Source organism: Balaenoptera musculus, chromosome 3 (assembly GCF_009873245.2).
Source record: "Balaenoptera musculus isolate JJ_BM4_2016_0621 chromosome 3, mBalMus1.pri.v3, whole genome shotgun sequence".
NCBI lineage: Eukaryota > Metazoa > Chordata > Mammalia > Artiodactyla > Balaenopteridae > Balaenoptera > Balaenoptera musculus.
Window position 1 is genome coordinate 157,420,756 of NC_045787.1, and position 26,030 is coordinate 157,446,785.

A 26,030-nucleotide genomic window follows, 5' to 3' on the forward strand; every position below is an offset into this window, starting at 1 on the left:
AGGCCCAGGCGAGGTGGCGGTGGTACGTGTGTTTATTGGCGCGGGTCCAAGCCGCGTGGGCACGGGTGGCTGTCAAAGCGCCGCGATGCAGTCGGTGCCCGTGTACCCCGGTAGGCGCAGAGCGAACTTTCGGCGCACGTCGTCGGGCACGAACCTGCCAGCCACGAAGTGGTGGCGCCCGGAGAAGCGGCCGGCGCATTGCTTGGGCGCCGCCAGCGATACGAGCACGTCGGGTCGTAGCCCGTCCTCGGCGTCGCCGCCGGTCTCTGGGTCCCAGCCTGAGGGAGGAAGGATGGGAGGCGGGGATCAGGAGCTGGAAGGGGTGCTGGCTGTCAGACAAGAGACCTGCCGCCCCATCACCCACTTCCCCTTCCCCATCAGACACAGCCTCTGCTCTGACCCGTGAGTTTGGTCAGACCTGCCTCCCATAAAACTGAGCCTCTGCCCTCAGGCCAGTTTCTCCCCGCTCCTTGGAGATGTTTCCCTCCTCCTCTGACCAGAGCTTCTGCCCTCATACTTGTCTACCTCTGCTCCCATCCTGCTGCCCAATCTTCCTCCTCCATCTGACTCAGCCTCTGCCTTCAGACGACCTCATTTCTACCTGCTGCCCTTTCCCAATCAGACCTACGCGTCTGCCTTCTGACCCGGCGTCTGTCTCTATACCTCCCTCCCTATCAATCCTGAGCTCCCCTACTTAAACTAAAGTCTCTTTCCACCCAGACCTCCCAGCCTCCTCCCAGATCCCCACTCTCTACTCAGGGGACAGACTTGCCACCATCCTCAGGCAAGCCTCCCCCATCAGACCTGTCTCTTTGCCCCAGGTTCTTGCCTCTGACAAGATGTGCCCCCCCGCCCCTCCCAACTTGAGCAGCCATCCTCCTCCCTCTGACTAGAGACTCTTCCCTCTGACCTGACATCCCTGCCTTCACCTTCAGACTAGATCTTGCCTTTTGACTTGGCAGGACCCTGCCCCCTCCCTCACTGGGTTGTAGCCTCTGCCATCCCTCAAATGAGCCTCCACCTTCAGACTAGGGGCTTTGCCTTCTCTCCTCCCTCTGACCTGTCTGGGGCCACTAACTAAAAGCCTCCTCCCTCTGACTTTAATCCTTCCTTCTCTGACCCTAGCCTCCACCCTCAGACTAGGGGCCACTAATAATCCCTCCTGACCTAACAGGGAGACCCTCTCTGTCCAAGGCTATCTGTTCAGACATGAGCTTGCAGTCTGTCCCCTCAGACCACCTCCTCCCTTAGACACCACCCCCAGCTCTGTGGCATCCTGCTGGTATGACCCCGGGGTCTTGTAATCCGGGTGATGTCCCCCTGAGTCTGGCCAACCCCACGGAGGGTCTGGCTGGCCAGCAGCTGTTTGTTTCGTTCTGCCCATTGCCTAATGGCTCCAACAGGCCTGGGGCGGTGGCCAGGATGAGCGGGGCCTTTGCCGAGTGAGCTCACGTCTGCCCCGGGTGACTGGGCCAGGGTGGGCAGCGGGCACACTGTGCTGGGTGTAGGGGGGAGGGGACCCAGGGTCACATGGGCACCAGCCTGGGTATTCCCCATCCGAGGGATGGACATGACCCTCAGCCTCACCCAGAGTGCAGGATCCATCCATGCTGGGGAAACTGAGGCTCAGAGTGGGCAGACAGGCTGGGACCACCAGAAGCCAGGGTACAGGGGCCTCCACCCAAGCCCTCCAGGTCCTCATGCCCCCCGCTCCACCTGACATGCCTGAGGGAATGTCCAGGCTCACGAGGGGGATGGACAGTAGCTTGAGCGTGGCCAGCGCACGCATGCAGGGGCCCCCGACCTTGCCCGGCTCCACACCGGGGCCCAGCACGGCGTCCACCACCAGCCTGTAGGCGTCGTTGATGAGCCGGACCTGGAAGGGCAGGCGGGGTCAGGGGTCGATCTTGGGGCACTGTCCCCCACCAACCCTCTCAGTTGCCACCCGAGCTGACCTCCGTGGGCAGATAGGACAGGAAGGGGATGTCCATCTTCTCACACTGGGTAGTCAGGTCGCGGTGCAGCGGGTCCAGTGAGCGAGTGGGGTAGAAGATGGTTGGTTCGTACTCCTGCGGGGAGTAGGAAGGGGTCAGCACTGGGGCCCTCCCAGGCTCCCCACTGGGCCTCTGCCCCCAGATCTGGGTACCATGCAGCAGACACTGCCTGGCACAAGCACTGGACATATTCTGTAACCTGACATGCCTCATCCTCCCCCTGGGACACTAATAAGAGGAGGAAGCAATTGTTTTTCAAGGATGGGTTGGGAGTGTGACCCTGGGAGGCCAAGGAAATCCTTGCTACTCACAAACACCCGCAGGTGCCGGGCACAGACCAGCCCCACTGCCCCATTCTGCTCCGGGCCGCACACGACTAGCACCGTCCTCTGCTTCCGGGAGTGGGCAGGCAAAGGGAACACCTGGCAGGGGCACAGCAAAGGCAAAGGCATGGCGTTCGGAACTTCTCCTTACTCCAGTGGGGAAACTGAGGCCTGGAGTAGAGGATGGGATAGGGCTTGGGCCTGGAGGCAAGAGGACAGGACAGGAGGAGAGGGGCCAGGGCCTCTGGGGGCCTCAGTTTCCTTGTTGGAGACCCAGAGTCCTTGCCTCAGGCTCTGCCAAGCCCAAGCAGAAAAACGTGCCTCCTGCCACGACCCGAGCCCAGAGTGCGGTTTGTTTATTCTCGGCCTGAGTTGCAGACATTCTTCCACCTTCTTCCACTGCAGTGGCTGCTCCTCCCCCCGCTCATGTTTCCAGGCCTCCGTCTCTCAGTCCCTCCCGGAGGCCCCACAGCTGGGGGCAGTAGGGGAGGGGGGTATTTTTCCAATGCACCATACCCTGTCTCTCTCCGTCCGTCCCTCTCCGTTGGCCTCTGTCTTCACCTGCCTGTCTTTCTCTCTGTATCTCTCAGACTCTCTACGTGTCTCTCCTCAGATGAGACGTGTCTCTCGTTTCTGTCTTCGCCTCTGTGTCTTTCTCTCGGTCTCTGTATCTCTCAGACTCTCCTCTGTGTCTCTGTGTATCTCCCTCTCTTTTAACGCAGAAGCTAAGAGTCTCAGCCCTACCCTGACTCTCTGCTTGGCCTCAGCTCACTCTCCTTCCCCAGCCTCTATCAAATGGGAGTAACAATGGCTCTGACAGGCTTGTGGGGTCTCTACCAGGCCCAGGGTGGCTCCAGGGGGCCCAACTATAACCTCCAACCACACAGAGGGAGAGTTATTTCCTTTTTGAGTCTCCTCCCCAGGGCCTCAGCAAGGTCCTGACCCAACCTGGTCCTACCTATGACCCCACCACGCCATGCCCAGAGCCCCAGACCCGCAACCAAGTCGGGGAGAGTGATAACGTCCAGCTGGCTAGGACCGAGGGGCCTCTGGACAAACACAGAGCTTTCAGTGCAAAAACTGGACGGTTGGTCATCAATGGCCAGGCGTGAGTTTACTACACTGAGTTTGCTTTTGTGGCTTTGATTTTCATTGTTCTCTTTTCCTCTGAGCATCTCACTCAGGATCTGTTTCACTTGGAACTAGCAACATTTAAGTTAAAAGACAATTGAGTCCACATAAAGAAAGATACTAAGTTTTTAAAAAAATATACAGTGGTAATAAGAAGAGGAGGAAGAAGGGGAGGAAGAGGAAAAGGGTTACCTGCTGGAGCCCTGACTCAATCAGGCACTTTTCTAAGGCATTTGTGTTTATTAATTGGTGTCAGTTTATTACCCTTTTTCAGAGGAGGAAACTGAGGCCCAGCGTGGTTTGGCAACACGACACAAAACACTGGACAGTAGTATCGTCATTGCTATTATTCTTGCATCTCTTGCAGGCACCTCGAGGCCTGGGGGTTTGCTCCAGAGCCAAACATAGCTCTACTTCCAACCCCCCAGGGCCCTGTGCAGACCCTTCCCCACCTCTGGGCCTCAGATCCCCCACCTGTGGCTGGGAGTTGTTTGCGGGTGCTCAGACTTCAGGAACTGACGTCCCCTCTGCTCAAGACCCAGGAGGTGGCAGAGGCAGGCAGTCAAGGGCCCCAGACCTATCTCTGTGGTTGCCTCCACTTTTGTGGGGACCCCCGTCTCTGTCCTGACGCTCATCAACACCCTGGCCTGGGCCAGTGATGATCCTCTCTGGACCTCAGTTTCCCCATCTGAGTGATGGGCTGGGGTGGCCCCAAGCAAAGAGGGGCTTCTTGAGGGCAGAAATGACCATCCTGGCCATGGGGGTCATGCAGCTAGGCCTCCACTCTGGTGGGCTGGCCATCTGGTTGGGGTCAAGGTTGAGAATCAGGGGTCAGGTACCTTGGTCACAGCCACGGCACTAGCATGGCCGCACCACTCCACCAGCTGCTGCCGCCCGAAGCGATAATCTTCTAGCAGCTCCCGCTCCAGGGCAGCTGCCTCCGCTGTGCTGGGGGTCAGAGCGGGGAGAGATGCTCAGAGACACAGAGAGATGGAAAGACTTAGAGACAGAGACTCAGCTGGAGCCAGAAATGTGCCACCAATGTTCCGAGCCAGGCCCGGATGCCACCCCCACCCCGTGCCCAGAGCCGAAGACCCTTCCTCAGTTTCCTCATCCATCGCACACACCATTGAACGGAAGTCTGGAAGGCGGCGGGACTTTTGAGCACAAGCCTGAGGCGCGGGAGCCCTCTGGTGGTAGAAGAAGTGCATGGCAGTGCATGTTGGTTCCATTGCCCCAAAGCATGGGATATAGAGCCTCACCCAGATGCCCCCAGCCCCCAAGGCAAGAGGAACCCAGAGGGGGGAATAGAGCATGAAGGACTTAGTTGTTGGGGGTGACGCGTGGATTTCAGGCAGTGAAAACCACTGAAAGGATTCTAGGACACTGGAGGTTAACTGGACTGGCGGTGCCTGGGGGAGGTGGGTTTTAAAGGCAGCAGAGTTTTGTTTTGCTTTGTTTTTTTGGCCACGTTGGGTCTTTGTTGCTGCGCACGGGCTTTCTCTAGTTGCGGCGAGCAGGGGCTACTCTTCATTGCGGTGTGCAGGCTCCTCATTGCGGTGGCTTCTCTTGTTGCCGAGCACGGGCTCTAGGCGCGGGGGCTTCAGTAGTTGTGGCACACGGGCTTAGTTGCTCCGCAGCATGTGGGATCTTCCCGGACCAGGGCCCGAACCCGTGTGCCCTGCATTGGCAAGCAGATTCTTAACCACTGCGCCACCAGGGAAGCCCAAGGCAGCAGAGTTTGATGGCTCACATGGGGAGGCGGATGTGGCGCCTGCAGCTATGAGACTCAGTGGTGATCCCTCTTCAGGGACAGTGATAAAATTCAATAATTGTGGCCAGAGAAATGGAGCCACAGTGCTTGAGGTGAAGCTCAGTCCCCAGCTCAGTGAGTGACTGAGGTCTGTCTCATCTCTCTGAGCCTTGCTTCCTCCTTTGCAAAAGAGAAGGCAGGACAGGCTAATTTTCTAGGTCCAGTGCAAAATGCAAATGTGGGGCCCCTTGATCAATAATTATTAAGAATTTTAAGATGGTGATGGCAGAGCATTAAACCAAGTGTTGGGCCCTTCTAAGAGCAGGGCCCAAGCTGGCCTTGGTCTGGGCTTGGTGGCTACAGAGAGGAAGAGCTGGCTGGCATTGAGGACTGGAAGACGTTCCTCACTCCAGAATCAGGGGCTGGAGCAGCTGGGCAGGGTCTATAGCCTGATGCCAGCTTCCCGTAGCCAGGACCCCTTCTAGCTGGGGAACGGCACTTGCCCCCAGCTCAGCACACACTAGAGTGTAATGATAATAATAATAATTGTTATTATGATAATTATTATCATTATTATTATTATCGTAAAAGGACCAGGCCCAGAAGAGTTGGAAGAACATATAACAACTCAGATAAATAAAATGGTTTGCCCAGAGTCATGTAGGAAGCAAGTTGGAAAACTGAGCCTTCTACCCTTGGTGTCTGTCTCCAGAGCCACGGAGAGAGTGTGAGCAAAGCAGAGGGAGACCTACAGATGGGCAGAGGTTTGTTGGGATGAATCCTGAGGTTCCTTTTTTTGATTCTGTGAGCAGGAGACCACAGCCTTCTAGCCAATTGTGCAGTGTGACCAGGCCAGGCAGCAGGAGGGGTGGAGGTGGGAAGCAAGCATTGCTATGCAATGGGGAGTCAGGGAGGGCTTCCTGGAGGAGCTGGCCTGGAGTGCTGTGGGAGGTAATCCAGGTGGCAAGAACAGTGAGGGCCGAGGACCTGTGGTGGAAATGAACTTGGCAGGTTCAAGGGACAGAAGAGAGGCAGAGAGAGCGAGGCTGAGAAACTTGGTCAGAAAGATACTTCAGGGTCCCACACAGATGGGGAAGATGGAGGCTTAGGGCAAGGTGACATGCCTTGTCACCCCAGCGAGCAGAGCCAGATTCAACTCCCAGGTGTCTGCGGCTGATGCTGCAGGAGGTTGAAGGACCGGGTGGGGAAACAGAGCTCATGGTGGGGCCAGATGAAGAGCGCCCCCAGGACAGGCCGGCCCAGCTCCCGGGAAAGAACGTCGAAGGCGCTTTAAGAATGTGGCAGGGCTTCCCTGGTGGCACAGTGGTTAAGAATCCGCCTGCCAGTGCAGGGGACACGGGTTCGAGCCCTGGTCCGGGAAGATCCCACATGCCACGGAGCAACTAAGCCCGCGTGCCACAACTACTGAGCCTGAGCTCTAGAGCCCGCGAGCCACAACTACTGAAACCCGCGCACCTAGAGCCCGTGCTCCACAATGAGAAGCCACCGCAATGAGAAGCCCACACACCTCCACGAAGAGTAGCCCCCGCTCACCGCAACTAGAGAAAGCCTGTGAGCAGCAACAAAGACCCAGCACAGGCAGGCAGGCAGGCAGGCAGGCAGGAAGAATATGGCTCATTCCTCTGTCTTCATCTTGTGACAGCTCTGTTGCCCCCGCAGGAGGGCTGGGGGAGGATCATCCATTCCTCCTCTTCTTTCTCTGTTCCAAAGCTTTGGCCTCTGGCCTCCACTTGGAACCTTATCTTCCTGCCTAACCGGTCACTGGAGAGATAACCGGGACTCCACAGGCAGAGGGCAGTCCAGGCTTAGGAGCCTGAGGGTAGGGGCAGCAGCTGCTCTGGGCAGGGGAGGGGATGGGGCAGAACTGTTATGGGACTGGGGAGCAGTGCTCAGTTTATGAGGGTGCCTCTTGCTTCTCCCAACCTCAGCCCCCAGATGAGAGGAGCTGTGAGGCCCCGCGATTTGCCCACCAGCCCCAGAAGGGGCAAAATGCTCCAGGAGGGGGCTTTTTAGAGATGAAGCTCTGAGGCTAGGGTGCCTGTGCCACACGCTCCCTGCTTTCTCAGCTCCATCTGCTTCTCTCCACCCTCGTGCCTCTGCCCACCAGCCCTTCATCATTGCTCACCTGGCTGCCGACTGCAGTCACATTCCCCCAAACTCAACACAAGCTGAGGGGGCTTTGAAAACTTGAACACCAGATTTCACCACCCCGTCCCAAACCTTCTTATGGGTCCCCAGTATTCAGAGAATATTCAAATTCCTCACCTTACTTACAGGCCCCCCACTATGTCTCCCATCTCAGCCTCCTCTCCCCGTGTTCCACTCCCACCCAACACACAGCACCCCATCACTCCTTAGTTGGCATCTGAGGGCCCCCCATCCCCCACACCAGGTGAAGTCACAGCTCCAGCTTCTAGAACATTTTCTTCCCCCTGCCTAGCATGTGCTGGGTCTCTCGCTGAGTCTGGACATCAGCCAGTCGCTCCACAGTATCTGCCTTGAGAAGAGGGGCTGAGTGGACAGTGGGCAGGTAGCCGCACAAAGGACTGTGGGGTCTGGTTTACAGTGAGGTCTACAGCCCTGCTTGGGGTCCCATGTCACAAGCGCTTAAGAGAAGGACACAAGAGGATGACTTCCACAAGGTGGAAGGCACAACCACAGCTGCCAGCTCCAGACCCCAAATTCATCAGCCCGCTGGCAAGTGGCCTATGTATTTAACAATCACTTTAGCCCTAGGGCAGCCAGTGGCTTCCCTCCCCAGGCTTCAGTTTTCTCCTCTGAACAAGGGGTTAGTAGCAGGTGCACCATCAACGAGTGTGTGAGCATCTGAGGGGCTAAAAGAGCTCAGCTCTTCCTGGATGGGGGACAAGGGGCATCGGCTCCAGGGTCCCTGGGAAAGATGGAAAGGGGAGGCGGGCCCTGCTTAGGCTGTGGGTAACGGGGGAGCGACCAGTGGTGCTGATGAGTAATTCATGAGGGGCGGGCCTGCTGCAGATGCCGTTTCCCTGGCAACACAGCTTTGGAGGTGTTGGCAGCCGCAGGCTTAGTCTCTCCAGTGAAATGCGGGATGGGCCTGGGATTCTCCCCGCCCCCCATCCCGGCCATGCCTTTGCCTCTGATCTACAGCCCCTGGTCCCCCAGGCCCTCTTCCAGCCATGGCCCAGCCCCCCGTCCCTCTCCCCGGCTGACCTGAGGAAACACCGCTCCTCGGGCGCCTCCGCTAGGCCCGGGCCAGCCGCGCTGCTCATGGCGGAGGTGATCTGTGCGCACCGGCAGCCACCACCACCACAGCCTTTTAAGTGCATCCCTGGGCAGAGGGGGCGTCCTCTCTCCTCCCACCCACCGTGTGTCCGCCAATCAGGAGACGCCGCGAAGGCGCTGCGCACAGCCGTTGGTTGGTAGGTGCAAGTGGACTTAACCCCACTGCGCCAGCAATGCAGCTGCCTCAGAGGATGGCGGGAATCCCAGAGTTGCGAATATTGGCAGGAAAACAAAAGTCTGGAGGGGCAGCGATGGGCCGGTTACCCCTGCTATGGGATCCTGGCCTGGGAGCGAGGGGACCCGCCTCTGCTGCGCCCCTCTCCATCCCGGTGCTCTCCTATGCAGGTCACCCACCCACCCCGTACCCAGGTGGAGAAGCCCCCCCATCTGAAGGGGTTGGCTGCTGACAAGCAGGGTTTCAACAAAGGTAGGAAAAAGTCCAGGCATATTTGGTAGCCGATGCTGAAGGGTGATCCAGGGGCCATCCCACTGGCATCTTCTGCTTAGTCCCTGCACCTCCTGTGACACCCCATAGCCCCCAACCCCCAATCACTCAGTCCCTAGGACACAGGCAGGCCAGTCTCCAGAGCGTTTATTCTCTCCTAGTGGGGAGGGAGTAGGGGTCCAGTGGTCTGAGGGGCACAGGCGCCTACGTGTACCACATGAAGCCATAGGTGGCACGGAGAATCTCCTCGTTCATGCGCAGCCCGTAGAGCTCGCCCATCGTGGGGGTCACCCAGCGCGTTGTGTGGAACACGGACTCGCCCACCTGCGGGGACAGAAGGGTATGGGTGGCGGCGCAGCTAACCCCTTAGGCCCATGCAGCCTGCTGGGACCCCACCAGGCCTGGCAGCCACTGTGCCTACACCCAAAACTGCCTTCCCCTTCCGGCACTTGGCACCCACTACCCCTCTGCCCCAGGTTTTCTGTGGGAGGCTGCATTTCTGCAGTGGCCTAGACCCCCACCCTCCCTGCTGAAGACCCACCTTCCAATCCGGCACATCCTTCATGATGATCGCCTCCTCCTCCAAGTTCTCCCGAAGCATCTGGAGAACCCTGCGGGGACAGGGTGGGAGGTGGGCGACAGGCCTGACCACCCTGAGGGGCCCCTGCCTAACAAACCTGCCAAACCTGTCCCTGCTCCACCTCCCCATCACCTCCTGCAGCTTTCAACCCTGCACATGCTGACTCCTCTTCTTTCCTTTCTTCCACTGGCAAACTCTTACTGTCCTCCTGCCCGGCCCCAATGCCCCCTCCTCCAGAAGCCCTTCCATTCTCCCTCTTGGGTCTCTGCTGCAAATCAAGTTTGGGGCCCTCTCCAAGGACGATGGCATCCCCTGGAGCCACGTACAAGGTCATGGCTGTCGGTCCCCATGTGTGTTCTGGCCTTATCCCACGCTGCAGGCTGCAGCACTCAGGCCTGTAACCTCCCGACCCTGGCCCCAGCGGCACACCTCCGGTCCTTCTCTGCCTGCAACAGAGGCATCAGTGCAATGCGGGCCTCGAAGTCCTCGATCTGCAGGCGCCTGTGAAATCCCAAAACCAACACTCAGATCAGACCATGGTGGGATGGGGGGCAGATGATGAGGCCCTTGGACATGCATTACCCTGGAAAGGGGTTTGGGGGAGAGGCAAGCAAGGGGGAAGGGCTTGGGCAGTGGGCTCTGCCCACCAGCAGCCTGAGACGGGGGATGGGGGGGGTGCATGCAGTTGACACAGGCGGCGTCAGTCCACAAGACTGCTGGCTTCACACTTTCTTTTCTGTTCAAAACTTTTTTTTAAATCCTAAAAATAGCCCGGGCCTGATGATTGCAGTTAACTGTGGGGAATGTTCATCATCGGGTTCTGGACTTTACAAAATCACATCCCTTTCACCGCAAAATAACCGTGGGAGGGCAAGCATCATGGGCAGCTCCTTTCTTCTCCCTGATTTTTGGCATCTCCAAGCCACCAGCCCCACCTGTGCTGGGCGGCGTGGGGAGAGCGATGCCCAGTGATGTGGCCCAGGGGGTAGCCTCCGGCCCTGTCCCCTCATCACTAGGAATCTCACAGTAGCACAAGGAAGGGTCTGGGTGAACTTCAGCCCCCACCTCAACCCTCCCACCCCCTCCCCATCCCCCAGGACCCAGGGTAGCAGCCCCGCTCCAGGCTGCTGCCCTCACCACAGTCACACACCGTGGTTACTACTGGGTCCCTCTGGGAGACTGGGCCTGGTCTTGCCTGTCCAGTGTGGCGGCCCTAGCGTCCAGCACCCACCAGGTGCTCCTGAGTTCACTCAACAATGTTGAGCGCCCTCCACGTGCTAGGCCTTCTCCAGCACCGCCTGTGCTGGGGGTGGGCAAGCTCAAGGTGGGTGCTAAGGACACAGGACACAGAGTGGGAGAGGGTGGAGGGGCCCAGATCGTTGGGAGCCAATGAGAAGGAGCCACGTGGTGGGGCGTTGGGCAAGCTCAGAGGCGGCCAGAGTCCCAACCAAGGCCGTTGCAGACCTGGGTCCCTCAGGCCCTGTACTGCTGGCCCGGCCACTGTCTTGCACGATCTGCTTTTTAAGCCTTTGTATCATCATTACCTGATCACCACCCACAAAAAGACAAAAACCCACTAAGAGAGTGCATCACGGGCCTGTCCCTCCACCTCCACCTCTGCTATGCTAACGTGGACCCTCGGGTACCCAGTGGTGGAGGTCAAGGGCACCCAGTAAACATCTGGAGGCGAGCTTCTTGCTTACTAGTCAGTCATTCCTTGAGGGTAAAGCCCAGAAATGGACTTGCTGTGTCAGGGCCTGCACTCCCTGAGGCCTAAGGAGTTGACAAGGCGCCCCGAGGTACACCAAGTCCACAGGCACACGTCCCCACGCTCCCCTCCTCACCAGCGCAGGGCCTACCTGCGTTCGCGGTTCCATTTCATCATGCTCCAGTACCCAAAGAGCAAGGTCCCGATGCCCACGGCGAACATGCTGTAGCCTGTGGGGAGAAGGGGCGCTGCTCAGCACCTGCACCGTGGGACAGGCCACCTTGTCCTTTCTTCTCCTGAAGCATAACCCGCTCGCTGTGCAAATACTCCAGTAACATGAATGAGGGAGAAGGCAAAAGCCCTCATGAACCCCCTGCCAGAGATGGCCGGTACCGTCTCTAATGCCTATTTGTTCAGACTACTTTTTTTTGTCTCTGTGGAAAGTCCACTGGCCCCCTCCCTTGGACACCCCCTCCCCCGCAGCTGCAGCCCACTCTTTATCCCATTCACCCACTCTGCGGGCAGGGACACCAGGCTGCGAGGCTGCTACACCTCTGCCCCCACGCCAGGGTTCCTGGAAGGTACAGGCCTGGCAGAGACTATGAGAGGGCCTGAGGGCCTAAACGTTTACGGTTGGGTGGCCCTGGCCCCGCCACTGCCTAGAAGGTTGTTTGGTTCCCTTCAGCCAGCTGGTCCCCATGGGGAAGGATGGTGTCCACGCTGCGTCCCAGCTCCACGGAGGTTCTGGCTGCCTGGGCCACCTCCCTGTGTGTTGCCCACAGGGGGCTGGATGGGGCTGCCGGAGGCAGGTAGTGCCCTGCAGGGGCTGCCCAGCCACCCCCTGGGCTCCCAGGTGCTGCTTCCTCCCGGCCCAGTGGGGTGGAGCCCCTTCCCGGGACCCCAGGAGACAGAGGCCGAAATGAATATTTACTGAGAACCCGTGGGCACCTGTGCTGTAATTCTGACAGGCCATGAGCCTGCTGGGGTCTTCAGGGAGGTCTGGACGCTTGGGGCCTGGCTGGGGCTGGCTCGTCCTGCACCACCTCATCTTTCAAGCCTCAGTCTCTCCTCTGGACAGAACTCGTGGTTGCTGGGATGAATTGACAAGCTCAGCCAGACCGAGCTCCATTTAACACCCAGTAAAGGACCGGCAAATGGTGGGTAAAGCCACTTCCTGGGACTCGTGGGGGGACAAAGTGGGGGCTCTTTCTTCTTCAGCTCGTCTCCAGCACAAGGCTCCTCTGGCACCTCTGTTGGACCCAGAGATAATGAGAAACTGGCTCAATTTTTTAATCCCTTTAGTTCAACCTGTTAAAAACATGAGCTCAGGGTAAGGCACTTCCACGTTATGGGGCACAAGGTAGCGAGGGCACCCTGGTTCCTGTGCTCAGAAGTAGGACCTCTCCTGAGAGGGCCGAGTGCCCAGGACCAGTCCCTAGTGCACCCATGGCTCTCCCACAATGGCTGACCACCTGCGTTGGGCACTCAACGTTCTTTCCATTGGGTGGGAGTGTTTCATCAGAGCTGCCCGTTACTTGCAACAGCTGCAGAGAGGCCTGGGGCTGCTTCTTCCGACCCAGCCCCAGGGAAATGACTGAGAGACTGTCTTTGTGAGGACCTCTTGCCCTCAACATTGGGCACCCATGTGTGGGCCCATCTGTAAGATAAATTCCAAGACTAAGGTAAGGTGGCCTTTAAGATGATGCAGCTCTAATTCATCTATTCCTCATTGACAGTGGTGAGGCTGAGGCCCCAGGCCCTCAGGGGGTGTCTGTGCCTCCAGAGCTGCCAGTCTGGTGGGAGAGGCCAACGAGGGGCATGCCCAGAAGGGGGTGCGGGCCACATGTAAAGAAGACCTAAATGAATAGAAACGCATCCTGTGTTCATGGATCGGAACTTAACATTGTTCAGATGGCAGCACTCTCCAAACTGAGATACAGATTCAGCAGTCCCCATCAGAATCCCAACCTTCCCGCCCCAGTCCCACAGAAATTGACAAGCAGATCGTGAAATTCATATGGAAATGCAAGGGACCAGAATAGCTGAAACCATTCTGAAAAAGAAGAACAAAGTTGGAGGACTCTTCAAACTTATCACGCAGCTGTGTGTACAAGACAGTGTGCTCTGGCATAAGGATAGACATGTACATTGATGGAACAGAGCTGAGAGTCCAGAAATAAACCCTCACATTTATGGTCAATTGATTTTGGACGAGGGTGCCAAGATAATTCAATGGGGAAAGAACAGTCTTTTCAGCAAATTGGACAACTGGATAGCCACATGCAAAAGAAGTGTGCTCCTTCCTCCCTCCATACACAAAAATTAACTCAAAATGGATCAAAGACCTCAATGTACTAAGAGCTAAAACATAAAACTCTTAGAAAACAGAGAAGTCATTCTCTGTGACCCTGGATAAGGCAATGGTTTCTTAGATATGACACCAGAAGCACAAGTGACAAAAGAAAAAATAGAATTGGACTTCGTTGAAATTTAAAACTTTTGTGCTGCAAATGACACCATCAATGAGCTGAAAAGACAACCCACAGACTGGAAGAAAGTATTTGCAGATCATATACCTGATAAGGGAATGGTATCCAAAATATATAAAGAACTCTTAAAACTCAATAATAAAATGATTAACCACCCAATTAAAAATGCATAAAGGATTTGACTAGAAATTTCTTCAAGGAAGCTATATAAATGGCCAATAAACACATGAAAAGATGTTCAACATTGTTAGTCCCTAGGGAAATGCAAATCAAAGCCACACTAGATACCACCTCACACCTACTAGGATGGCTAGAAATTTTTTAAATGGAAAGTAATTAGTGTTGTCCAGATGCAGAGAAATTCGAACTCCCGTACATTGCAGGTGGGAACGAAAATGGTACAGCCAATTTGGGAAGTCTGGCAGTTCCTCACAATGTTAAATGTGGAGTTACCATATGACCGAGCAATTCTACTCCACCTAAGAGAAAGGAAACATATGTTCACACAGAAACCTGTACAGGAATGTTCACAGCAGCACTGTTCGTAACAGCCAAAAGGTGGAGACAACTCAAATGTCCAACAAGTGGTAAATGGACACACAAAATGTGGTCCATCCGTACAAGAATATTATTCAGCCATAAAAAAGAATGAAGCACTGAAATACTACAACATAAGCATTAAAAACGTGCTGAGACAATCCCACTACTGGGCATATACCCAGAGAAAACCGTAATTCAAAAAGACACATGCACCCGAATGTTCATTGCAGCACTATTTACAATAGCCAGGTCATGGAAGCAACCTAAATGCCCATCAACAGACGAATGGATAAAGAAGTTGTGGTACATATATACAATGGAATATTACTCAGCCATAAAAAGGAACGAAATTGAGTCATTTGTTGAGACGTGGATGGATCTAGAGACTGTCATACAGAGTGAAGTAAGTCAGAAAGAGAAAAAAAAATATCGTATATTAACGCATGTATGTGGAACCTAGAAAAATGGTACAGATGAGCCGGTTTGCAGGGCAGAAGTTGAGACACAGATGTAGAGAACGGACATATGGACACCAAGGGGGGAAAACTGCGGTGGGGTGGGGATGGTGGTGTGCTGAATTGGGCGATTGGGATTGACATGTATACACTGATGTGTATAAAACTGATGCCTAATAAGAACCTGCAGTATAAAAAAACAAACAAAGAAAACAACTAATACTAAACTTTCATTGGGTTATTTGTATGGAAATATGTTAATATAAATGTTTCAGACATTAAAAAAAAAAAAAAAGTGCTGAGAAGTCACACAAAAAGGACACAGAGTGAATGATGCCATTTATATGAGAGGCAAATCCATAGAGACAGAAAGCAGATTAGTGGTTGTCAGGGGCTGGGAGAGAATGTGGAGTGACTGCTAACGGGTAGAGCATTTCTTTTTGGGGTGATGAAAATGTTGTAAATTTAGATCATGGCGATGGTTGCACAACTGTGAATAGGCTAAAAATTGGTGATCTGTACACATGAAATGGGTGAACTGTATGGTATGGCATGTGCATCTCAATAAAAATGTTAAAGATACCAGAAAAAAAGAAAGGGCCACTCGCTGGGTGCAGGTGGGAGTGGAGAGAGGAGAGCTGGGGGTGAGAGATAAAGGGAAAAGGTGGGGGTAGCAGTCACTTCGGTAGCAGTCTGGATTAAAGGTGGCCTGAGCCAGCTTGGCATGTTCTGGGATGTTGGCGCTGAGTGGGCCAGGCAGAGAAAAGGGGAGTGGGTGCCAGGCTTGGGGCCACGGTGCCTTGACAAGAGCAAGACTGATTGGGAGAGAGCAGCTGTGGATAAGGCTGGAGGACAGAGGATGAGGGCAGGTTGCAAGACAGACTGTAGGGCCTTTGCATTTACTGTTCCCTCTGCCTGGGGAAATCCTTTTCAGAGAGGTCCTTTCGCCCATTCTGGCTAAAGCAAGCCCCAGTTATCCTGGGCCTCGGCACTGACCACGATGGGAAATTATGGAGTGGTGTGTCTGTCTCCTCAGCTAAACAGTGAGCTCCTCAGGACATAGCCCAGCACCACGGATGCACTCAACAATTACTAAATGCAGGTACATAAACAAAGACCACATCCCAGAAAGGAGTGTGGTCTTATATTCCTCACCCCTCTGCAACCAGGAAAGACTGGGGTGGGTCTGTCTGTGCTGCAATGAAAGTTGGTGTCAAGGGCTGTGACGTGAGACCCAACCCCAATTGGTGGTATTTGAGGCACACGGGAGGCACTGCTGTATTATTAACTGGAAGAGGACCAGGATATGGGCCACATTTGTGACTTAAAAATGAAAGAGATGCTGACTGTGGGAAGCCCAGGGAGACCCAAGGGCTAGGGTCCTTCTGCAGCCTGGTCTGCAGCCTGGTCACAGAACTATCCATGTATAAACAGACCTCATGCCACACACCCGAGGAGTGCACTGACCTGGGTGTTAAGAAGAGACTCAGATCACTTTATATTTGTTGAATCTAGGAATGAGTCTAGAGTCGAGTGCCCATGTGGTGCCAAATCTAGTCTGTAACCTGTTTTTGTACGTCCCTCGGGCTAAGAACACTTTTAGGTTTGCAAAGTTGTAAAAAAAAAAGCAGCAATAGTGGATAAAGACCATCTGGCAGAGAAAGCATGAAATATTTATCTGGTTCTTTACGGAAAAAGTTTGCCAACCTTTGTTCTGGATTACAAAAAAGCCAAGAAGGGGCGGGGGAAGACCTGAGTTTTCACCTGACAATAACTTTTCTACTGTCTGAATTATAACTTTTTTTTTTTTGAAACTATGCCCATGAATATTTTTGCTTTTTAATTGAGGCATAATTTGCATAACATGCGCAGGGTTAAATGTAAAGTTCAATGACTTGGAGCAAAGTACTCATTCTTAACTCGTTTTACATTTTTTATATTTCTCTGTTATTCTTGGGTGCAGAGTATGGGCGCCTTTTACTTTCTCACTTACATTTTTTTGTGTTGAACCCAATAAAAAAATTTAAAACGTTACTTAGAACCCCTGACAATTTTAAGAACACATAATTCTGGTATAGCCTGAAGTTGGGAGAGGAACCACTGCACATAACGTCTTTTTTTTTTTTTTTTTCAGAACATCTTTTAAATTCCCTCGGTATTCCGGGTTTCGGCCCCAGCTTTGCTCTGGGTGGCCCTGTGGGGAGGTCGCATCCTCTCTCGGGCCTCAGTTTCCCCACCTGTGAAACCGAAACGTGGCGGAAGGCTCGCGGCGCGGGCTAAATTAACCTCAGTTCATCAATTGTAAAATGGGAATAATTAACGGCACCGACCTCTTGGGCTGTTCCAAGGAGGCAAAGGGCTTAGTAAATGCTCGACAAACTGCAGCAGTTGTCGTTATTGTTAGTACTGAAGCTGTTGGGGATCCTGGAACTCCGCCTCCCGTCATATGGAGAGGGAAACTGAGGCCCGCTAGACTCCCCGGCATCCCGACCCCGCCGCGGCGCCCAGAAGGCCCAGACCCTGACACCCCGGCGCAGGGCGACACTGACCCGACAGTCCCCGACGGGGAAGGTTCCGCTTGTAGTCGATAGGGCCGTAGCCCCCCAGCGGAGGCATGTCCTGCTTCACCTTCGACGCCGCCATGCTTACAGGACCCTGCACTTCCCGTCGCGAGAGGAAGTTACGCAACGGCGACCAACGCCATGATGAGTGTGGCGGAAGCTGCCGCGCCGGTCTCGGACCCGGCTGCAAAACCTAGGGCGCTGGTGCACTTACCTACCCCAGTGCGTGGGAGAGCTCGGATAGCTGGGCCCGCGATCGACTGCACGCCCCCAGCTGCGGCCGTAGAGTCCTTATTTTCTCTTCTCCCACATGAGGCGTGGCTCAGTCGGTGTCAAAGCCTGCAGCCCGTCCGGTCGCCAGAGTCCTTGCACCAAAGGACCACCCATTCACCTTCCCTCTGGGGCGATGTGCAGGCCAGTTAGAAACCTCAGGCTCCCGAGGGAGCCAGGTCTCTTCCCCATTTTCTCCCCCTCGGGGGGCCCTGTGGGCAGCCCAGGGCTCCACAGGGTCAGGGCTGAGTACACGAAGTTGGGGGACGGCTGCTACTCAGATTCGGACTCATGAGGAGCCGCCCCAATCCCAGGCACGGATTCCACTCCTGGTGGTGGTCGGGACGCCTTGCTAGTGTCCTCTCATCGGGAACTGGACCATTCAGAGTTATTATGAGTCACAAAGCCCTAGGGCCTTGGGGGGCACCACGGGGCGGGGTCTGGGCCCCCACCCCCCACCCCGAGGCGGGGTGACGCTCGCGGTCACTTCACAAGGCAGAAATTGTTACCTAGGCAATAAAGGGCACCGCGGCGGTGGGGGCCCGGGAGTGGGCACATGGGGGTGCAGGTGTGCAGGTGCCAAGCGCCATGGGTTAGGCCCGAGATCGGAGTCCGGCCGCCCATCGACAGCAGCCGCCTCCTGCTCCCCACGAGCCCCAGGCGCCACCATGTCGGGCGACAAACTTCTGAGCGAACTCGGCTATAAGCTGGGCCGCACGATAGGCGAGGGCAGTTACTCCAAGGTGAAGGTGGCCACGTCCAAGAAATACAAGGGCACGGTGGCCATCAAGGTGGTGGACCGGCGGCGCGCGCCGCCAGACTTCGTTAACAAGTTTCTGCCACGCGAGTTGTCCATCCTTCGGGGCGTGCGGCACCCGCACATCGTGCACGTCTTCGAGTTCATCGAGGTGTGCAACGGGAAGCTGTACATCGTGATGGAGGCGGCCGCCACCGACCTACTGCAGGCCGTGCAGCGAAACGGGCACATCCCCGGGGGGCAGGCGCGCGACCTCTTCGCGCAGATCGCCGGTGCTGTGCGCTACCTGCACGACCACCACCTGGTGCACCGCGACCTGAAGTGCGAAAACGTGCTGCTGAGCCCTGATGAACGCCGCGTCAAGCTCACCGACTTCGGCTTCGGCCGTCAGGCGCATGGCTACCCCGACCTGAGCACCACCTACTGCGGCTCGGCCGCCTACGCGTCGCCCGAGGTACTCCTCGGCATCCCCTACGACCCCAAGAAGTACGACGTATGGAGTCTGGGTGTCGTGCTCTACGTCATGGTCACCGGGTGCATGCCCTTCGACGACTCCGACATCGCCGGCCTGCCCCGGCGTCAGAAGCGCGGCGTTCTCTACCCCGATGGCCTCGAGCTGTCTGAGCGCTGCAAGGCCCTAATAGCCGACTTACTGCAGTTCAGCCCGTCGGCCAGGCCCTCCGCGAGCCAAGTAGCGCGCAACTGCTGGCTGCGTTCGGGGGACTCCGGCTAGAAGCCGGGGTTCCCACCATTCCCGCCGCCCCGAGCACTGCGCAAGCGCAGCGCACGCGCAAGAAGCGCGCTTCCGGAGTTCCGCGAAGCCGCCGCGCGCCGTTGCGCACGCGCCCTTTCCCCTTTCCCACTTCGACGCCGGAGGCGGCAGTCGTCCGCGTTTGGAATTCAGCTCGTCCGCCACGATCCCAAGAGCAGAAGGGCGCGCGCGCTTCCTCGGTTCCCCGAGAGAAGGCCCCGGGAAGGGGAGAAGCTGCTGGCGAGCGGACGCGCGCGGAGGGCGTCTGTCCACAGCCAGCCGCGCATGCCGGTGAGGGACGGCGCGCTCCAGGCGCTGCCCCCCTTGGAACTTGCAATAAACTCGCTCTTTCTCGCACCTGGCTCTAGCGACGGCCCCCTTTTACGGAGCTGGGGGGAGGGGATCGCTCCCCGGGAGAAGGCAGGCGCGGGCGTCCCATTTTAGAGAAAGGCTTGTGGAGGTTCTTGCTACAGGTCTGAAAAGGGAGTTGGAAAGATTCGAACCCAGACCTTTCGGGCTCCCCATCTTGGGCAGACTCGAAGGGGCTTTGGAGTCGTCCCCGGCGTCGTAATGGTCCTGGGAATGGAGGTGCTGGACTAGGGAGCAAGAACCCCAGCACCCTTCTGGTGTTTAAGGATGGAACAGCAAGGGGCGGGGGGCGCCTGTCCCTACAGAAACAGCATTTGCAAAAGAGGAAATTGATGCCCACACCGGTATCACTTGCCCAAGAACAGCCAGGATTTGCACCCAGATATGTCTGAAGTGGGGTGGGAAGGTGGTGGAAGCTCTCCCTAGTGAGGGTCCCTTCCTTGGTGAGGGTAAGAGCCTCGGGGGAGAGTCGAGGGTGGGGCATTTGTCTGACGGGTTCATTCTGTACTCTGTCATTCATGCATTTTTTTGAGCGCCTGCTGTGCGTGCCAGGCTCTGGGACTCAGCGAAATGGCTTGGATTCATCCCTGCTGTCAGTGGAAGGGAGCAAGTGAAAAGTAAAATAAAAGAATGGAGTGAAAATAAAATAATTGTAGGTTGTTGCTAAATGCCAGGTGGGGGTGAGCAAGGAGGGACTGAAGGGAACGACATTTGAGCTGAGCCGGGAAGGAATCAAACACTGGAAACAGCAAAAGCAGTGTTCCAAGTGTTCCCAAGACAAGATGGAGCTGGTGTGTTTGAGTAATGCTAGGAACTCCTGTAGCTGGAATGGAGGGGGAAAGGAGGTGGAGAGGTAAAAGATGTGTGTCTGGTATCTGGAGAGAGACCCCACAGGGTCTGGGGGAGATTGGGGGTTATTTTGCCTGTGATGAGGTTACTAGGTTTGGTGACAGTGGCTGTTGTCATTTGGGGTGTATGGGAAACACCTCCCTAGGCCCTTATCCTACCTGCCTCCACCCGAGCCCCACAGTACCTGAGGAGGGTGGTCATTTATGGGTCTGACCATACCCCACCCCTGCTCCCTCACCCTCCATGGCTCTCAGGTGCCCTGGGGATTATGTGCCACCTCTCCCCTCACTCCAAATAGGCTGTGGCCCCAACCCCCTCATTTTGCAGAGGAAGAAACAGGCTAAGAAAGGGGAAATGACTTGCTCACTCAGAATAAAACCCACATCCTTTTCCCCTTGCCCCCAAAGTCCAGCCACACTACTCTCCTTTGTCCTCAACCTGCCTTGCTTGGTCTCACCTCCGAGGCTTTGCACAGGCTGCTCCCACTCCCTGCACCACTTTTCCCCTCCCTTCATGCAAGACTTGGCCTAAAAAGGTCACCTCCCATGCTACCCCATTCTTTCCCTCCTCACCCTTGTCTCAAGGTGTGATCCCAATGCCTGGGGCATGGCACATGCCTTTTTCTGTCCACTGGTTGATCTGTGTAAGCAATGGGCCTGGGGTCCTCCTGCCTCACGGCCACACCCACAACTCAGTTCAGAGGGGACAAGGTCTCAGGGACCAGGGCTGGTGTCCCATTTGTTAGGTGGAGAAGATGCATGAGACTTGCCCTCCGTCCACGGAGTAGCATGTGCCTAATCCAGCAAAGACTCACTTGAAGGCTGGCTGTGGAACCCCGGAAGTGGGCTTCTCTCAGCCAGTGTCGGGGTGTGGGGCACCAGTCAGTATGTGTCACGGGTGGAGCAGGACAGGGTTGGGTTTAATTTCAGTCATGTCTTGTACCAGTTCTATGCCTTGCCCAGGCTAGTCATGGCCACTGGGGAGGCTGGAGGCAGAGATGCCCCAATAACAAGAAACAGCAAAATACATAAATAAATAAAAGCACCTAGGAAAACAGGGTGATGTTTACTGCACATTGGAATTCAACAAAGTGCTTACAAGTCTCATTTTTGTAAATAAAATTTTGAAACATTGTGTCAACATCTGAAAACAAATATTCACCAGAAATTGTTCATTTCGGAGGCAGCCGGGTGGCTCCCACCCGCTGTGCTTAGAATCTACACCTGCAACATCATGTCCTGCAGCAGACACCCAATGCCATGCCAATCCAGAAAAGCCCACCACTCTGGGATGGAGGCTGGTGATGACTAGGAGCCAGGCCAATGGGCAAAACCCACTGCATTCTCACTGCACTCCCCCAGCGCTGTGGGTAAACGGGCCACAAAGCCCCAGGTTCTGGTGGAAATGGAGGCCCAGAAGCAAGGCTGCGGAACCCAGTTGGGAGAAAACTAAATACCCATGACAAGTGAGGCCTGAAAGAAGCCCAAGAAGCAGGTGTCCTCTCCTTTGCTTCCCCATTAACAAAGGGTCACCCTGCTGTCCCTTCCCAAGTTTCCAAGCTGCCCCAAAGCCGCGACAAAAACGTGGGATACCAGGGCTGAGGGGACGAAAAAAAAAAATACAGCCAACACATCATCCATTTCTTTATTGTCCTTCAGATTCTAAAACTTCCTCATGACACAATGTATAGCCATTGATTCCAGCGTCTTTGTTTACTGGAACTTCTGTTCCGGTTTGGTGGGAGATTTTTTTTTAAACATTTATTATCAAAGACTTAGAGTCACAATAAATACAAGTGACAATCTCCTCCCCCCAACCAAAACAAACCACCTCCCAAATACCCTACACTAGTGTGACTATTATACTTTCTTTGTTAAGGATTATAAAACTTTAGCTGTCCTTTAAAAAAAAAAAAAAGCTCAGTCCAAGTTCTTTAGGCAAACGCCATGTGCAGCATAACTAGGCATCAAAGAAAAACCCTACGGCAGAGCAGCAAGGACTGTCTTTCCCATTATTTACACCCCTGTGATGATAATGTATTGTTTATATAGAAAACTCCTCCCCGTGTCTCTCCGCCCACAGGAGAGTGACTTGTGGGACACAGGAGCCACAGGATGCAGCAGGGGTGTACTGTCGCCTCTTTCATTCCCTCTGCACTGGAGTGAGCTTTAGCTTCCTGAAGATCTTATAGTACAGACAGGACCAGAGCCGCGCCCCGCCCCCCGCCCCCACGGGAAAGGCCACTCTTGACCTTGTCAAAGGTGTGGGTCCCAACAGTACACATGGGACACTGAGGACTGGAGTCCCCATGACATGGTCAGGATGGCCAGAGCCGTGGGCAGCTCCAAGTGGACGCACAGTTATCTGTGCGAGCATCCACGTGCACTCGGGCCCACACAGGCAGCCACTTCAGATGGGGAAGTGAGCTTGGTGAACCCCACACCCGAGTCCACAGAACAGCTGACGTTTTGAATAGTTTCCAGTTGCCATCGGGGGTTCCTGTCACAGATTCCCGGGCAGTTACAATTGTCATTTGGGACTGGGGGCTCCCACATTCTCTGGTTCTCCTGGGAACCAGATCCTCCTACAAACCTACAAACTGGGAGCCTACAAACTCCCAGAACTGTAGCCAATTTTGAGGGGTGGGCTTTGGGGCTGGGAGAATACCCTTAATGTTACTATCCTTCCCGTATTCAGAGAGGTATTTAATGCCTTTTCTTGCAACATAAATTTCATCACAGAACCATGCACTTGAGGCTTATAGAAGTTACACTGCAAAGGGGAAATTAAAGGAAAAAAGGGGGGAGATAGAAGTTTTGAGACAGTAGAAATGAATAAAGATTAAGGCATCTCACCTTCTTGACCCCCTTTTAAAAAGCTACATTTATGTCACAGTATGTCCTACTATGGGAATGTTCCTGCAATGCTGAGCTGCAGGAGGCAGAGACAGGGTCAGGGCCCGGCCATCCCGTCCTCCGCCTGTGGCGGTCAGTTTGTACTGAACTCACAAGGCCTATTCAACAGCCTGGAGAAGTCTGGCCAGGTGAGGTGAGGAGAGGTGGTTCCTGAGCATAGTGGAGAGTGAGGTTCTGATGGGGACGGGGTTCGGGGCCAATGCAAGTGGCTCAGTTTGAGCCCTGGAGTCACAGACCCAGTCAACCCCCACGGGGGTGCAACAACCGTGGTGCATCCCCAGTGCAGAGGTGACCTTGGCCCAGACGCCTGAGTTGCTGCATAGGACTGAGGTCAGTTTGCAGGGGAGGCCAGCGGGCACTCCTTCTGGGAGGATTTGGAAAATTTGGCCCATATCATTGAAAAGAGAGAGCTAACAGCTCATAGTAGTATAAGACAGGTATTTATTTGCCAGGCACACAGAAAAATGAGAGGAATAGAAATGCTTGCATACTCTTGATTTTTTGGTGTAAAAACACACCCTTCCCCGCTCCCCCACCCCTCCTGAAGGTCAATTTCCCCTTTCCCCCAAATCCCTGGATCTTGGAATGAAAGCCACCCTTCTCCTGCCCTCCCCTCCTCCTTCAGCCCATCTACATTATGTACTCAAAACAAAAATCAATGAGAAATTTAGGGTTTTACACAACAAAAAATTAGAACGCTTTGGAAAACTAGTTCTACGGCATGTCAAAAATGTCCTCTAAACACTGATAGTCACACAACATGGGAGGGGGCGGCGGCGGTTAAATGAGCCTTTATTAGAATGTTGCAGCAGTGTATTCGAAGAAGGTGGCCCTATAAAATAAGGATTTTAAATTAAGTCCCTAACTGCATGGATAGGAAAACCAGGGCTGGGGCTGAAGTGAGGAGCAGCATACCCCATCTACACACGCGTGTGCGCGTACGCGTGACACCCTCACACCTGCACAGAGCTGGCCCATGTGCAGCACACACACAACAGCTTCTGCCTTTCCTCATGGACCGATTTTTAAGGAGTGGGAGAAACCAAAACACAACACAACTAAAAGCAGACCTGATCCTTTGTAAGACATTTCTGTAGACTCTAGGGGGGTTTAAAAAAAAAAAAAAAAAAAGTCTGAAGGCAAACCCTGGCAGCATGGCCCTGCTTTAAGGGAAGGTTCTAAACTAGACCCAAACATAAACCCTGAAGTCTGGGGGGGTGCAGGGGCGCCTCCCCACCCAGACACACCTGACAGAAGCACAGGCCAGGGCTTCGGATGTTGTCCATCAAAGTAAGTAGGAAAAGAAAAGGAAAGAATTTAATAAAATAAACCACCACAACAAAAACCACAACAGCCAGCCCCTCCCAACTTCCCGCTCAGGCTCTGGATGTTGCTGCTGATTCTCTCCTCCCTACTCTGTTGACGGTTCTCAGCTTCCAGGATCCCGGGCTCTCTGGCTGGGTCTGGGTTGCAGTTTGTTCTTCTGCTTAAGTGTGGAAGGTCGGGGGTCTCCGGGACGAGCAGCAGCAGAGGCCTTCTGCTGGAGCAAGGGCTGGGTGGTCAGAGGCCCACCCTCCAGGGCATGGGGGCCGTGCTTGGCAGGGAACCCTGGGTCTGCACGGTTTACATTAAACTCCATCATCGTGAGGTGATTAAAAAAAATCTGTCAACCTAGAGATTGCCATGAAGGAAGGCAGTCAAAGATTAGGAGGCTAAGACAGAGGGAAAAGCAAAAACAAAACAGAATGCTCCGCTCAACTTCAGAAGCCCCGGGCGCCACTGCCCGAGCATGTCACAGTGTCTAGGGTGAGCCGTCCATGTGCCCTTCGGGGGGCCGAAGGAGAGGGCGAGGAGCAGAACCAGCCCCCAATGTCCACTTTTCTGCTGGTGTTGGGCAAACTAAAGGCAAAGAAAGGAAGAAAGCCCATGGGAAAGGTCCCCAGTAATAATCCTGGTCCACCTGTGAAGTGGTCCCCCCACGTCGATGAGACTTTGCAGCCAAGATCGGAACTCTCACTTCCGCAGCGCGGCCGGCGCTTACTCGCCCTCTCGGGGAGCAGGGTGTCTTCCCGGGTGGAAGGTGGTGGGGCCAGGTGGGAGGGAGGAGGGAGCCTGTTCTCCACTGGGCCCGGCTCGCACTATTTCCACGTGGCCGACTGGGGGATGGAGCGTGGCGGGATCATGTCCAGGAGGTACTCCCGCTGGCGGTCCACAGCTGAGGAGGTCTTGTGCACCGCCAAGCTCGGGCTGACAAATGCAAGGGCCCCGCCTGCAACAGAACAGAGCAACAGGCCACAACAGCCCCAGTCAGGGGGAGGCACCTGGGAGGACCCCAGCCTCAGCTGGGCCCACTGAGCAAAGGTGGTTCAAATACCAGCCTTGAAGCTGAAGAGAATTTAATAACTCAATCGCTTTTACGATGTTCCCAGCCTCTGCCATGGTAACCTTACACGTGGGGCAATAATCAGAGATTCTGTCATCTACCAGAACTATGAAAACTGAGTTGTTTACTACAGTGCTATACAGAACACTGAAAAACTGCAAATGACTGAACTGTGCAACTGGGCAATCCAGTATGATGCAATACTATGCAGTCATTACAACTGATCCTGTCCTCAGTTTTTAATGATATGGTAACATTCTCTCATTAAAACATTAAGAGGGACACAGAATGCTAAATACAGCATGATCCCTCTGTAAGGCACTTCCTGTTTTTTATTATATATGTGCTGGCATTTACACACGTGTGACATGTGAGTGAAGAGGTGGAGGGGGGTTGGGGGGGAGAATCCTGAAGTGCAGCATTTGTTCTCTTGGGGTTGACAATGGCCACTGCCATTATCTTCTCTTTTTGTTTT

At 54.7% G+C, this 26,030-nt stretch overlaps 4 protein-coding genes across 16 annotated transcripts in view; 1 reads left to right on the forward strand and 3 right to left on the reverse strand.

Moving 5' to 3' along the window:
• Positions 1 to 35: 35 nt before the first annotated feature.
• YJEFN3 (YjeF N-terminal domain containing 3) lies at positions 36 to 8,787 on the reverse strand. 2 transcript variants are annotated; one of them, XM_036845368.1, is made up of 6 exons: positions 8,412 to 8,781; positions 4,288 to 4,396; positions 2,306 to 2,416; positions 1,956 to 2,069; positions 1,726 to 1,876; positions 36 to 278 (listed from the first exon to the last, which is right to left on the reverse strand). In XM_036845368.1, the coding sequence occupies exons 1-6, from the start codon at positions 8,525 to 8,527 to the stop codon at positions 73 to 75; spliced, it is 807 nt and encodes a 268-aa protein (XP_036701263.1). In that variant the 5' UTR covers positions 8,528 to 8,781; the 3' UTR covers positions 36 to 72. The 2 variants fall into 2 exon arrangements, with proteins under 2 accessions (XP_036701263.1, XP_036701265.1); XM_036845370.1 differs by lacking the exon at positions 2,306 to 2,416 and having other exon boundaries at positions 8,412 to 8,787.
• A 270-nt stretch (positions 8,788 to 9,057) lies between these two features.
• On the reverse strand, positions 9,058 to 17,437 carry NDUFA13 (NADH:ubiquinone oxidoreductase subunit A13). Its single transcript, XM_036848993.1, has 5 exons — positions 17,250 to 17,437; positions 11,368 to 11,446; positions 9,938 to 10,009; positions 9,470 to 9,539; positions 9,058 to 9,252 (listed from the first exon to the last, which is right to left on the reverse strand). Exons 1-5 carry the CDS (start codon positions 17,341 to 17,343, stop codon positions 9,133 to 9,135), a joined length of 435 nt encoding a protein of 144 aa, XP_036704888.1. The 5' UTR covers positions 17,344 to 17,437; the 3' UTR covers positions 9,058 to 9,132.
• An 82-nt stretch (positions 17,438 to 17,519) lies between these two features.
• On the forward strand, positions 17,520 to 19,775 carry TSSK6 (testis specific serine kinase 6). The gene has a single exon (XM_036848992.1). The coding sequence runs from the start codon at positions 18,200 to 18,202 to the stop codon at positions 19,019 to 19,021; it is 822 nt and encodes a 273-aa protein (XP_036704887.1). The 5' UTR covers positions 17,520 to 18,199; the 3' UTR covers positions 19,022 to 19,775.
• Positions 19,776 to 23,596: 3,821 nt separating this feature from the next.
• The window catches only part of GATAD2A (GATA zinc finger domain containing 2A), a 100,696-nt gene continuing 98,262 nt past the window's right edge, over positions 23,597 to 26,030 (reverse strand). For 9 of the 12 annotated variants that reach the window (XM_036846283.1, XM_036846282.1, XM_036846287.1 and 6 more), the window contains one exon: positions 23,597 to 25,441. In XM_036846283.1, coding sequence (XP_036702178.1) covers positions 25,311 to 25,441 — 131 coding nt within the window. In that variant the 3' untranslated portion in view covers positions 23,597 to 25,310. The remainder of the gene's footprint in view (positions 25,442 to 26,030) is intronic. The other 3 variants (XM_036846289.1, XM_036846288.1, XM_036846290.1) reach the window with 2 other exon arrangements.

Coding starts and splice junctions, on each gene's coding strand:
- YJEFN3 (XM_036845368.1), bottom strand. CDS start 8,527: ATGCACTTAAAAGGCTGTGGTGGTGGTGGCTGCCGGTGCGCACAGATC. Junction 4,397..8,411: donor GAGGAGCGGTGTTTCCTCAG/GTCAGCCGGGGA, acceptor TCTGACCCCCAG/CACAGCGGAGGCAGCTGCCC. Junction 279..1,725: donor GAGCCTGGACATTCCCTCAG/GCATGTCAGGTG, acceptor TTCCTCCCTCAG/GCTGGGACCCAGAGACCGGC.
- NDUFA13 (XM_036848993.1), bottom strand. CDS start 17,343: ATGGCGGCGTCGAAGGTGAAGCAGGACATGCCTCCGCTGGGGGGCTAC. Junction 10,010..11,367: donor AAATGGAACCGCGAACGCAG/GTAGGCCCTGCG, acceptor GGGATTTCACAG/GCGCCTGCAGATCGAGGACT. Junction 9,540..9,937: donor CAGGCAGAGAAGGACCGGAG/GTGTGCCGCTGG, acceptor CTGTCCCCGCAG/GGTTCTCCAGATGCTTCGGG.
- TSSK6 (XM_036848992.1), top strand. CDS start 18,200: ATGTCGGGCGACAAACTTCTGAGCGAACTCGGCTATAAGCTGGGCCGC.